Source organism: Centroberyx gerrardi, chromosome 5 (genome assembly GCF_048128805.1).
Source record: "Centroberyx gerrardi isolate f3 chromosome 5, fCenGer3.hap1.cur.20231027, whole genome shotgun sequence".
Classification (NCBI taxonomy): domain Eukaryota; kingdom Metazoa; phylum Chordata; class Actinopteri; order Beryciformes; family Berycidae; genus Centroberyx; species Centroberyx gerrardi.
In genome coordinates, this window is record NC_136001.1 from 10,558,309 (window position 1) to 10,571,804 (window position 13,496).

The following is a 13,496-nucleotide window of genomic DNA, read 5'->3' on the forward strand; positions in this document are numbered from 1 at the left end:
CTCCTGAGGTGGACTTGTACAGGAATTATTGATAGGATGCCCTTAGCTTAAGTCTTATTGCGTGTGCTGCCTAGTCCATTGTCTAACACATGGAATCACACAGCGTGTGATGCAGTTATCTTTAGGGGAATTGTTAATCAACTCAAACGATGCAGAACCTGCTTATGTAGGCCCAGTTTAACCCCCTGCACTCCCTAGAATTCATGGGACATTCGCAGTACTACTCTTCCATGATATTCTACAGTAAATCGTGAAGTTTAGCCATAAAGAAATGACGTACCTTTTTATAACATTATGCAAATCACTCAATTTATCTCTGCACTACATACACAGGACAATCACTGGCCCCTCACAATCTCAGAATATTAGAATCTCCCTCCTCCCTCTCCCGCCTGAACCCCATTGTTTTAGAGGGTCCAAATGAAAGCCATCTGGGTGCTGCTGTCCGCACCAAGACAAGGGAATTAGCTCCCTGAGTGTTCCTTATCTCGCCGCCTCCACACTCCACCCGGTGCACTCCCATTCTCCTCTAGTAATGAGTATCTACCCAATTTAGTTCCTTTTCTCTCCAAGGGGGAATAAATCCAGCACAGTCCTTTGGATGAAAGAACCTGCAGGTCCCTCGCCTCTCGCCCTGTGACCTTAATTGACAGGAAATTGTATTTGTCTCTCTCCCCCTGTGACAAAACAGGTGTCCAGCAGGATTTGCTCTCCATGCTCAGTAGGATGACAGTTCCTTTCTCTCTTTGTTTCTTTTCTCTTTTCAGCGGCTCCTAAGGGCCCTAAACTCTTGATGTCCCCCACTAGGGCAAAGGTAGGGGACACGGTGCGCATCACTGTGCAAGGATTCCAGGTAGGATCTCCTGGGGTAAGTGCATGGGTTTAAGTGAAACCGGAGGGCCAAGTTCAGTCTGGGATCGGAGGAGACGTATGCAGTTAAGCCTGTCTAGTTTTCTGCTATAATGACCATTCCTACTGGGCAAGAAATATATTATAGACATCTCCTCAGTCTGTTCATGTATGCATACAAAACGTTCATTTTGTTCGATATATGTGTGTGGATGTGCTGATGACCAAATAAACGTTCTTCTTCTTCTTCTTCTATTGTATGAACTAATGCAATTTCGTTGATTGTAATTGCATTCTTACGTTTTAAATACTGAACATTCTGGTGATAAGTGTGCAGGTTGTAAAATACTGTAAAATATTCAAAGGTTAGGAAAACAGTCCTCTCCTTTCAGGTTGTTTCCTATTTGTAGTCTGTATAGCCTCGGGGTATAAAACTCCTTAAATTCAAAATGAATAACCTCAAACAAATCCATTTGTTTATGAATAACTGAAGTCTCTGTTGTTCCTTTGTTACACTATTGCCCATGTCTATCATTCTAAGCCAACAGGCATGCATGCTCCGCTAGCTGGTATACTTTTGCTGCCTGCAGAATTCTTGCTACATAATCCCAGAGAAGGAGTGAAAGGTAAAAGCAAAGAGATTGTCTTTGTGTCACTGTCATCCCCTGCCAAAAAAAGGCCGTGTCCCTGGCGTGAATGGCCTGTGGATGATCCAGATCTCTGTGATGGGGATGACACATTGAAGCCAGTCAGCTGAAGCCAGTCAGGTGAAGAGGATAGGGCTAATCCTGATAGGACATGCTAATGGACCACAGCACAAATCGCCTTTGTTACTTCTCAGTCACTGCTTCAGGAATCTCTGGCAATGATAAGGCGGGTGTATTGTTTTTTTTATTTTATTCCCATTTCTGTGATACGTTTCAATGTAAAATTAATGCACTGTGCCTTTTTTGGTTCAGTGCACCAGACTATAGACTGCACAGATGTATATGTGTATATTTCTGCCCGCTGACTTCAGGATTATGTGAGTTATTCTTTGAATAGTGTTAAGAATGGTTATTATAAACAGGCTTGACTGTGGCATACAGCCAATCGGGCCCTTCGGCAGCAGTAGGCATCAGTGCATGGAGATTGATCATAAAGCAAATCTCCCTTATCCTTCACTGGACCTAGGCTCTGGGGTTTCACAAGTAGATAAGATTGTGTGTCAAGATGCATAATTTTGCCTCTCGCCTTTCTTATAGTATGATAAAAAAATAGATGCCAGTTTCCCCTGCAGTTTATTGTTTCAGGAATTTATTATGGATGATCATCCTACAGTGTGGGTTTTAGTTTGTGCTACTTTACTTGATCCTCACACTGTTAGTGCATATGAGGTTAAACAAGGCACCGATGCTTTCACCGGTGCAGAGCTTTTTGTAATTTGGGCTTTGGTAGGCCGTCAGGGATATGTGACAGGAAGGTCTCATTTGGACCTTTCAGTGTTTTTTATCTTAATGTGACCTTTTGCCAGGAGCCTGTCTCGATCTACCAACTCATTTCACTACTGTCGTCATTTGAGCTCGGAGAACTCCTATTAACACGTTTATTTTGAAAGGTTAGACAATTCACACCAGCTTAGTCACAACAATGACAAACCAGTGCGTCAAACAGTTTCACTCTATTAAACCCACACAGAGTTATAAGGGCACATTCAAATCAAGCATGTTTGGAGCGCTCTATTTGAACTGGAGCATTTGGTTCGTTTGGGCAGGTGAGAATGATATGATTTGAACTCGGGTGCTCTTCAAATAACTGCACCAAGATCGCCTGATACAGAAAATGACTCCAAAATGTGCAGTTTCACGAGTTTAGGGAGACAGATTACTCGGTTACTCATGCTTGGAAAGCCTAACATAACAAAATGAACTGAGGGCAAACCACAGTCTGGACTGATGCTCATGTTAGGCAATTCCTTCATGTGGTCTTCACTGGTATGAACACCAGAGAAGGTAAATTCCAGTAAAGAGCACAGGCCAGTCCATCATGCTTTAGCTAAAGTTACAAGGACTGAAATCAGATTTGATTTGACTCCACACAGGCGCCAAAATCTCTGATGTCGCTGGATGACAGGTTACCAAAACAAAACAACCTGCTTGTGAGTCTGTGTGACTGTTGTGTTCATGCCTTGGTTTGTTTAGAATTTGTCGGTGTGAACCTAAACGAACCAAATACAGGTGTAGGTGTAGACTGAAGGTCCTCCATATTCTACACAATCTACACAGTCATATTTTTGAAGCAGCTATCACTGAATTTTCACTGTGGACCTTCCGTCTGTTGAATTATATCGTTTTCTTTAGGAAGAAATAAGTCATTCTGTCTTGGTATTATAAGGTCTATAGGCTGAAAAAGGATTGAGTGCCACCAACCGCTTTCTGCACTGAAAGCCCTCTCTGCTGACATGTATTCCAATTGCTTTTATTCAAAGTGTACCAAGTGGATGGCAGAGAAGACATATTGTGTGTGTGTGTGTGTGTGTGTGTGTGTGTGTGTGTGTGTGTGTGTGTGTGTGTGTGTGTGTGTGTGTTGGGGGAGGGGTGAAGTGTTGGGGGGTGAGAAGGAAAGCCTTATTCCTCCGTGGGAGAAGCCTACAAAAGATTCGCCCTCTTATTGCGTTCTCCTATTATCTATGAACACGTCAACCTACTGATATGAATGAAATACTGCTTCAAGGAGTACTATATTTTTAAATTGGGAATGGGGGGGATTCTCTGGAGGGCTCAAAAATGTGAGGCGAAAAAAACTGTTGTAAAGTGAAGTGTTGATTATTAATGCATGTTGTTAACTTGCCGTTGCATTAGGGGGAAAAATTGGAGCTTGTATTATTCATGTATCCTTTGCTCTTAATCTCTTGGCTGAGCCTCACAGACTTTCTCTGCGCCGCCCTCTCACCCCTCCTTTCCTCCCACTCTCCCTCTCTCTCTCTCTCTCTCCCTCCTCTCTCTCTCTCTCTCTCTCTCTCCATCCCATCTGGGTACTGGGTGTTGATAGAATGAGGTGTTCCCAGAGCCCCTCTTCACCTGGACGCGGGTAGGGGGCCGTCTGCTGGACGGGAGCGCTGAGCGAGAGGGGAAGGAGCTGATTCTGGAGAGAGTGCCAGCCGAGCTCAACGGCTCCATGTACCGCTGCACGGCCCAGAATCCTCTGGGCTCCACGGATACGCACACGCGCCTCATAGTCTTTGGTATGTACGCGCTGCTCGGCAACACTTCCCCGGCCCCGTTCCAGTGGCTACTACTCCACCAGCTAAATTTAGATCACATTTAGGTTTGTTAAATTATTTAGAAGATGCTGAATATCAAACATTTTTTTGTGACTGTACAACTTGACTCTACAAGAATTATCTGGAACGCTTATACAATTACACAGCTAAATGTCACAGAGAATTATATAATTCTACAAAATTCATTTAATATATCTACAATATCTTTGAAAAATACTTAAGAGATTTGCGTGACCGCTTTTAGGTATGAATTATTAATGAAACTAAGTGTGTGATTAATAAGAGATTGTATCACTAATTGGCTCAACAACATATTCTTTTAAAGGCTGCAGTATGAAAGAATAACTGTAGTCTGTGGCAAGGGATTTAGTGACTATCCCACCATTGGCATGTGTTGTACTGCTCCCACTCACTCAAACACCAAACGCCAACAGTCACATTAAAGGCCCACGAGGGAATAATAGGATCTTTGTTGTTGACAGTGTTAGAAAAGCACTTTGTTCGCTGGCCGACCGGAGGTATGGTGTTCATCCGAACCTGAAAGTCATTCGTTTACTTACGTTGATGTGGGAGTTAGATTGCTTACTGACTCTACTACATCTGTGTGTCCTGCTGCTCTGGATCTGTTTATTCTGGACACTGTTGGAAGACCTGGGATCTCCGGAGCTGTTCAGAGCTTCGCAGGGCGCTGTCAATCAAGAGAGTGCTGTTTTAATCAAATCACTTCTACTCTAGCTGAAAGGATGTTTCCTTAAAGATGACCAACTGAGGTTTTCGGCCACTAGTTAAAATATTGGCGCTAGTGAGCAAAATGGGTCCCCGAACAAAAACGAAAAAAGGTTCCAGGTTGTTTTTCCTCTCTGCTTACTCAGTAACCATGTCAGCAGTAGAGAGAGATACAACCGAGTTTGGGAGAGCAAAGAAATGAAAACCTGATCGTAATGTTGAGTGGGAAAAGTCGGAGACATCTTATTAATACCAGAGAAGCTTTTGATCGGTGGAGAAAAGTTAAGTTAGAGAAAACATTCTGTACCGAAGATGCAGCATTCTTCTCACTCGACTGGTAAGTTGGCTTGCTGGCTAGTCTAGCTATATGTGTTGGTTATCTTATCAACTCCAGTAGTAGATGGATGAATGGGTAGCTGGTATGGTTACCTGAAACAACTGCAATTTAGGCTGTCAATCAAATGAAGAGGCGGGAGCTTCCTCGCCAAGCCATGCGCTGCAATCCGGATGTAAACATTGTAGCCTTGTAAACATTGAAAATTAAGACTTTCCAAACATCTTAGAAGATAATATTCAACATAGTCTAACAGCATTCTCTGTCTGTTTGCGCAAAATTATGAATGTAAACAAATACATGTTGTTTACCTGGAAAACTTTGTTGGTCAGCTTTAGTTGATACTTTTACTATAAAGAAGTGAAGTCATGCAAGAGAAAGTATAAGCCCATCAGGTTTAATGTTATTAGGGGTTAAGATTTGGGTTAGTGTAGATTATAGTTTAGAATTTACAGGGTTAAGATTTGAGTAAATTAGTGGCACGCACACACATTTACCCTTGGAGTACAATGTTCAGGTAAATCAGATCAGCCATTTTCATTCTCCATCTACTCTGACACAAAGAGCTTTGTGTCCATCATTTAAAAAATCCACGCTCCTGAAACACTCCTGTGAACAAGGTTTAAACTATGTCACAAATGTACAAATTACTGGGCGGGCCCAATAAGAACCCACTTTAAAGGGAAACTGCCACTTTGGGGAGGCGTTACCTTGGGAGGCGTTTTGCTAGGAAGAGCGCTAATGTCTATTTAACACCCTGATGCACCCTCAGGTGTCATCGGCTACGTGCCTAGTGTGGCCCATCTGTCTGCCTGCTCCTTGTAGATGGCTTCCACTCTCGCTTAGGGGAAGTAAATGGTGATTAAGTGACCTTGGCACCGTCCCCCGTGGCCTTGAGATGAGACACTTCTATCTCTCCCGGGGGCGAAGAGAAATATATTCGGGAGCTCTGCTCACTTGGCAAAGTGTTCAATATACATCATCAGGAATAATAGAGTATAATGACGGCTTGGTATAGAGACTCTCCACCGGCGGAGAACAGTGCTCATGTCTTGATGATGTACATCTTTAGCCACCTTTCGTGATAATACCCTCTGAGATTACTGTGAAGTGAGTCAGCACTGGGGAGGTAGGCAGAAGCATACACACACATTCCACACACACACACAAAAAATGCACACACAGGCATGCGTTCATATGCAAATACACACACACACAAACACACACACACACACAATTCTCTGTGCCTCAGAGGGGAGATGCTATGGTAATGTGGATGCTGTCAGACCAGCAAGGTTTCATACTGGATATATGGTATCCACCTGGTTGCATGTGAAGAGTCTGCAGTCCAAAAATAGCCCACAAAATGGAACCTAGGGGTGTTGCTAATACTCTGCAAGCCCTCATGCTCCTTCCATTGCAATTACTCTATCCCTCCGAGAACTTGGAAACACATTGTCAGAGCATATTGTGCAGGCTGGACGTCGACAGTACTTATTAGAGGTGGAGTTAGTTTCTCCAAATTCTCTCCCACGTCTCTCTTCTCGCTACAGTTGTAGGGGCCTGCTGGTCTCTCTGCTGCTGTTGCTGCTGAAAGTGTCCCGGCAGTTCTGGTGGAGTGCGCTGCGTTCCCAGTTCCATTAATAGTCCCAGTCATCCTCACTAGGGGCATGTCATTTACCATGTGCTTTAGGAACTTAGGAGTTCAGCTTCATTAGAAAGCCACAACCTATGTCAGAGATCACTATTTTCTCATTTTATTCTCAGTCTCTCTCTGTATCTGTCTCTTTCTCTCTGTCTCCCTCTCTTTTTCTCTCTCTCTTTTTTTCCTCTCGTACTTTTTACCCAGTCTCACTCATTCACTCAGTCTCTCACTCATTCAACTCAATTTCTTTGTGGCTGTCTGACTGTCTATCTTTTCTCTTTGTTTTCAACAGAAAATCCGAGCATGATGAAAAACACACAGAATCAGAACAGTAAGTATTGCTGCCTTGGAAACAACTGGCTTTGAGTGTGTGTGTGTGTGTGTGTGTGTGTGTGTGTGTGTGTGTGTGTGTGTTTCCATTGTAATGCATCTCATAATGATAGGATTCCTGCTTTATCACTTGATCATTATGTTTCCAGAGACGTTTCAGGCGCTGAGAGTAATATGAGAACAAAATGACAATGCGGTCTGTTCAGTCAGGAAATGTGTGCAGAAATCTGGCATTGATCAAACAAGCAAGTTCTTTGACAGAGTGCGGTTTCAACAGCCAAAGTATTGACAGGTGGCTGTCTCTCATTCTGTCCTGAATGCATTGCCCCCAAATAGACTGTGGGCTAGACTGCAGAGTGGTTCAGTCAGGATTCATCTTCGCCAATGTTCAGCAGAGGTGCAACAAGCCTCTTTCAATGACTAACCGCCCCTGTCACTTTTGGTTGAGTGTGAGATTATTGTTGTTTCATATGTGCGGTGGAGGCTCATTTGCGGCTTCCCAGATTATCATATGTAAAAATGAGGGATTGCCAGGAGAAGCCACAGAGGAATGTGACAACCACCTTTCCCTCTCCCTCTTTTCTGCCTCTCTCTCTCTCTCTTTTTCTCTCTCTGACTCTCTCACTTTCTCCTGTTTCCAATCTCTCTCTTCCTCTGTTTCTTCCTTTCCTTCCCCCTCTCCCTCTCTCTGTCTGTCTCTCCCCCTTCCAAATTCTCTCTCTTTCTTTCTCTTCCTCTCACTCTATTTCTCTCTTTTACTCTCACACTTACTTTGTTCCCTATTTCCAATATATCTCTTTCCTGTCTCTCTTCCTCTCCCACACTCTGTTTCTCTATCTCTCTTCCTTTTGCTCTGTATGCCTCCCCCCCCCCTCTTTATTTCTCTCTTTTTCCATCTCTGCTAGCCATATCTTAGGGATGCAAATTTGAATATGCAAATGCTTCGGTAAGCGCAGGAGCAGGTGTGCCACAGCAAGGACAGAATCAGGTCAGCATGGAGGCGCCAATCGTGGAGTGAGGCGCAGACATGCCATGCATGCAAGTCAAATCGGTGTACAACAAGGCCCCAAGAGGTCACCGCACATGTGCCTGATCGCTTAATGGCTGAGCACCCCACTCCTCCCCTGGTGTGTGTGGGAAGGACCACCCCTGTCAGTCAGTCAGGGCCGCAGCAGACCAGAAAACTATGCTTCCCATAAGGGGTCGCATTCATCTTTGTCAGAACTCCGCGTCAAGCTGTTGTATGGCAATGAACTGAATTAAAGAGATGACTGAAATATGGTATTGAAGAGAAAATGTGGCGCATGGATTCTGCTGCAGAAAACCTGTCAGCCTAGACTGGTGAAAGTGCGAAAAGTTTGGGGGTGTCGCTTCACTGAGGGCAGCAGCGTCATCTTGGCCCAGACAGGAGTCTGTAAACATAAAAAAGTGGAGTTCATTAGAGCTGATAAAATCTCAATAGATATAAGCCTTATTGAAAAGGGACTTTACATTCAACAAGTCACTATTACTAGAAATCATTTTATAAGGTCAGTTTGACTGAATGGATTCCAGGTTATCTATTGCCAGCTGGCCTCCCACTCCCATTCAAGTATCTGAGGAGGCCACATTTGGTCTGCTGTTTAAAACCACCGAGAAGGGAAAACCTTGTTTTGGAACATGGGCCGGGTCAGAGAGGGGCCAGACTGGCAGACGTGCAAATAGATATAATCGTAGCCACAGACAGAAATGTTAAGTAATGGTCAAGTAGTCATATGCAGAGATGAAGCATCATGTGAAGAGTCCCAGTTATCAATAAAATCCAGGTTGGCAGAGAGGTGCCACGTTCTAAGCCAATAGTTGAAGGCGAACGGATGAGTGGATGACTCGCATCCATGACTGCAGATGGGAAGGGGACCTGAGATGATGTTGTGGTTGGATGAGCTCATTATGGAGTTGGATGAAGTTCAGGTTGTTGTTGCCTAATGTCAATTGTACCTGCATGAATAATAACAGTGGCAGAATGACCTACGTTGATTGAGGGAAACATCTGTATAATGTCAGTCTGTAGTTTGGGGGAAACAATGGACTTCATCTGCGAAGGAGTCATGATCTAAGGCAGTACAGGTTGCGCACAATGTAGTCTCCAATGACTTTGAGGTTGTCCAGCTTACATAAAACTTTGAAAGACTAATTTAAATGAACTTAAAAAACTTGAGATCCAACTGTCTAAACAAATCAAAGTTTTGTAGTGCGCAGCCAATGTTACGTCAAAATTGATCATGTCATCTGAACAGAATTTGTATTTAATTTTGCACCAAATATGCCCTAAAAATGTGCCTGTGTACCATCACCATTAGCTAGTTGGTGACTGTTAGCAAATTCGCTAGCCAATACTTGCCTTTTCTGGAAATTAACATCAATTAACATCAATGCTAACGGTAGCATGAAGCTTATTTGCTAACCTAACCCTCCTTATAGGTACAAAACATGGCCCTAAGTTTGCTACTAAGTTATATAGCTACAATATCACCATGAAAAAATTCTCGTCAAGACAGTAAAACAATATCTCTGCTAGTGGATACCCAATAGACGAGTAAACGTGCGTGGTTATCTCCGTTTTTTCCTCAATTGCACCAATGACTTAGCAGCAAATTAGTATTTGTTTTTGCAGGAAGAACTGGAAAACCAGTCATGAACCTCAAAGTCAATGAACCATGTGGGGACATTAAAGGTTCTCTGTGTAATGTTGGTATTATACCGCACCATTAAAAAAACACTGAAGAACCAGAAAGTTTCTGTGTGCACAGGGCTGCACAGACTCTTTCTTCTCCATCAGTGCCATTATTTCAGTGCTATATTGCTTCTGAAACGGTGAATAGAAAACTGGTGGATTGTGTCTTTGTCTGACAGTGACTTTTTCTGTGGTGTTTGTAGATGGAGCCTCTCGCATGGACGTGCTCGGACTAACGTTGATGGCGCTTGTCCTCACAGTGACAGTGGAACTGACGTGAAACCTCTCATCCAAGACACTCTCACACACACAAACACATACACACACATACTTGCCCTTCTTACACAACAGTCACATATGCACACAGGCACACACACACACACAGACACACATACACACTTTCCGCAATCCTGCAAGCCTTCTCCAGTCATCAACAGACCCTCCATGCGTCAGTCTATCAGGAAACAGTGCCACCACACGATGGCGCTCCACTGTTTTTGTAACAAAATAATAACCAAGATAATGATATCAAAAGAACAACATGATGAACATGAGAATAACCACCTCCTATATTAGCCCTGCCCAGTCACACCTTTTTTTGTTTCTTGTCCCACGTCTGCCTGTTGATCAATAAAATCAGTTGATTTGAAAAGGAAAAGAAAAAAGCATTTTGGATTTTATTTTGATGAGTTGAAATGTCATTGGTGTTGACTGAAATGTGAAACGTGGAACTGGCTTAGGCTGCACCACCCTATTGACCGCACCCTTCTGTCACATGTCCCAGGATGCACCCGATTAGCAACAAGCTGATAAAACCACGGGGGAACAAACACAGATGCTCCAAGAGAACATTCTTTTTTTATTAATATACAAGTATTCCTTTTTCTTTTTTTCTTTTTTTTTTGATGGCTCGGAATGTACAAGAGGATTTAAATGCATTGAGAAACTGGAAAAAAAAAAATCTCCTTTTTGAGTGTATTTTGTGTACATCAGTGTAAATATTGAAGATAATTAAAGAGGTTATATGGGTTAAGGTCAGGGATGGTTGCTGAGGTGGTTGGGGTTTACAGTTTGCCGCCTTTGTTTGTATTTTCATCCAAAACACTGTTTCCAGATATATTCCTTGGCTGAAAGGACAGACCAATTAATAGCCTTTTTTATTTCTCATTCAGGCTTTTTACATCTATATGGCAGGTCTCCAAGGACAGAGTAAAAAAAAAAAAAAAAAAAAAATCTAACATATGTCTGCTGTTTTTGGGGTTGTGGTGCATGTGACGTTTGAAGATTCTTTCTCCTTTTTGTGTGTTGCAGTTGACAGCACTGCAGCTCATTGTCACTGGCCTGTAATCCAGTTATTTACTTGTTACATACTATCTTAAGTGACCTACATTGTGTACAATACGTAACTCTTACCCAGACATTTACTAGTAGGATCATTTTAGCCGCCATTCCAGGGAGGTGCTCACCTGAGGCAGCGTGTGTAAACAGGGTTGTTGCATTTGTTTCATATCACCTGTATTAAAATGGAGAGATGATCAAACTACAAGCCTTGACTTTACTTATGACATAACACTGTGTTTGACTTGACATGTTCAGTCCTCTTTAACACAGGGGAAGATATCTACTCTTGCACACTCTTGCACATCTAGATGGCAGGAGGAATTGATTACAATCCCATTTGATTACAGTCCTACCATATCAGGGGATTTTGAATTTGAATTTGAAAGACAGCCTGCCTATTCAGAGGCACAAAGGCCTATTTTATACCAGCTCACCTACATGCTCCTAAATGCTTCCTAAATGTACGCTGTTTCAGACTGTTAACACTGTATTGACCCCCTTCAAGCCTACATGGTTTTTGAAGGAGATTTTGACTTTGCTGTTAACCCTTTCATTATGTACTCTCTCACACACAGTGATGGGTAGCTTAATGCAGAGTAATCCTGCATTTTTTGGACTTCACAAGAATTGCAATTTAAGCTATTCTAAGGACACAACATGTATTAAAGGATTAAGGTTTAAACCAGGTGGGAGGTAAGAGGAGAGATTTTTAAAGCTTAGTAGAACAGAGAGGATAGACCCATCCGTTTGGGATATTGGCTCACCTTGCCAAAGTACAATCCATATTCCTGCATTCTGAAGATGAGAGCTGCATAGCACAAACACTATTAACAGACAGTCATCTGCACTTTGAATTAATTTTCTGCAGCGAGGGAAGCAGGGAGCACAAATCCTTGTCCACCCACTGTATAGCACTATAACTCTGCTATCATTTTAATTTTGATTCAAGAGGCACTTCAGTCCTTTTTTGTTCTTTTATCTTTCTATTCGCATTCAAGAGAGAAAACAGGTCCATCAGCATCTCTGAATGCATTAGAAAATGTGCAAATTGTCTTTTAATGACTTAATTATCCTGCCGGTAGAAATCGCGCATCATGACTTTGTGTGTATGTGTGTGTGTGTGCGTGTGTGTGTGTGTGAATGTATGAGTGTGTGTTACGGATGTCCACAAGATGACAGTATGTACAAACAGTTCATGTAACTTAAAATTCAGGTCATTTCTGTCCTGAACAAACGATGATGGACCAAGTAGATGCAACTAGCGATAAATATGTTATATTTTATATTCGTGGCTTTATTACATTTTCTATCCCCCACAAAGGTTAGGCTTCTTATTTTAACCGTGGATGTGTAGTATTTAATCATTCCCCTCGGTGGTAATAATTGTTCTTTGCTAAAGCGACATCAGTGTGAAGACAAAAGAGTAAGCTTTTGTGTGGACCTTTAATCATACAATGAGAAATTGCTGTGTTTGCTCATAATAAGTGGATACTGCCATGTTTTATTCTTTGTGAGGAGGCAGGATGACCCCTCAGGATAAGATTTGAGCTCCTGCCTCATTATCAGTTACTCTCTTATTCCCTTCACAAAATTATGACTCACAAAACAAGATGGTCACAAAATCTTAAGCTATATTCTTTTGGCTGAATGGACAGACTACGTCCCTTTCTGTACACCATGCCTCACTCGCCTTCCTACTCCTCCACTAATCTACATAGTTATTAGAGGGAAAACCAAGGTTGTTCAAAATGTTGTTTGTGCCTTCTGTTCCTGCTCAATTGCATGTTGCACACTTCTCATGGATGCCGCAAGGGAGAAGAGGTGAAAGTGCCTCCACACAACAATGCACATGGCTGACAATCATTTTGCTCAACAGCGCTCCTGAATAGTACACCTGAGATGGGAGCACTGGTGAGGATAAGGAGCTGTCTCTGTGGCCTACCGGTGAATTATTCACGACTTAACCATGCCTGCAGAATCTGGTTTCCTTTATGTCGTCTGCAGGCTGTGCTATCAGATGACCAAACAGTGTCCATGTCAGCCAGGACGCCTGACACGCCTTCTGTATGTCTCTCCGCGTGACACACCTCTAAAATGCTCGCCAGAGTGCTGCTAAAATACACTCTTTGTTGTATTGTTGACCGCAGCCTCGCTCAAGCATGTTATCAGCAACACAAATGACAGCCTGACAGCAGTGACTGAGTGACATGGCTCCCCTGTGACAGAGATGTATGTTTGCATCTCAGTATAGTGTATAAAAATGGATGGCATTGTCAGATTTCTCTGTAGACACTCC

General features: G+C 42.8%; 1 protein-coding gene across 2 annotated transcripts in view; it reads left to right on the top strand.

The window, feature by feature from the left end:
- The window catches only part of igsf21a (immunoglobin superfamily, member 21a), a 185,470-nt gene extending 175,054 nt beyond the window's left edge, over nt 1-10,416 (top strand). Inside the window, exons 7-10 of one of the 2 annotated variants that reach the window (XM_071921007.2) lie at nt 768-868; nt 3,880-4,072; nt 7,109-7,147; nt 10,063-10,416. In XM_071921007.2, the coding sequence (XP_071777108.1) occupies nt 768-868; nt 3,880-4,072; nt 7,109-7,147; nt 10,063-10,139 (410 nt within the window). In that variant the 3' untranslated portion in view covers nt 10,140-10,416. The remainder of the gene's footprint in view (nt 1-767; nt 869-3,879; nt 4,073-7,108; nt 7,148-10,062) is intronic. The other variant, XM_071921008.2, reaches the window with a different exon arrangement.
- The last annotated feature ends 3,080 nt before the right edge of the window (nt 10,417-13,496 follow it).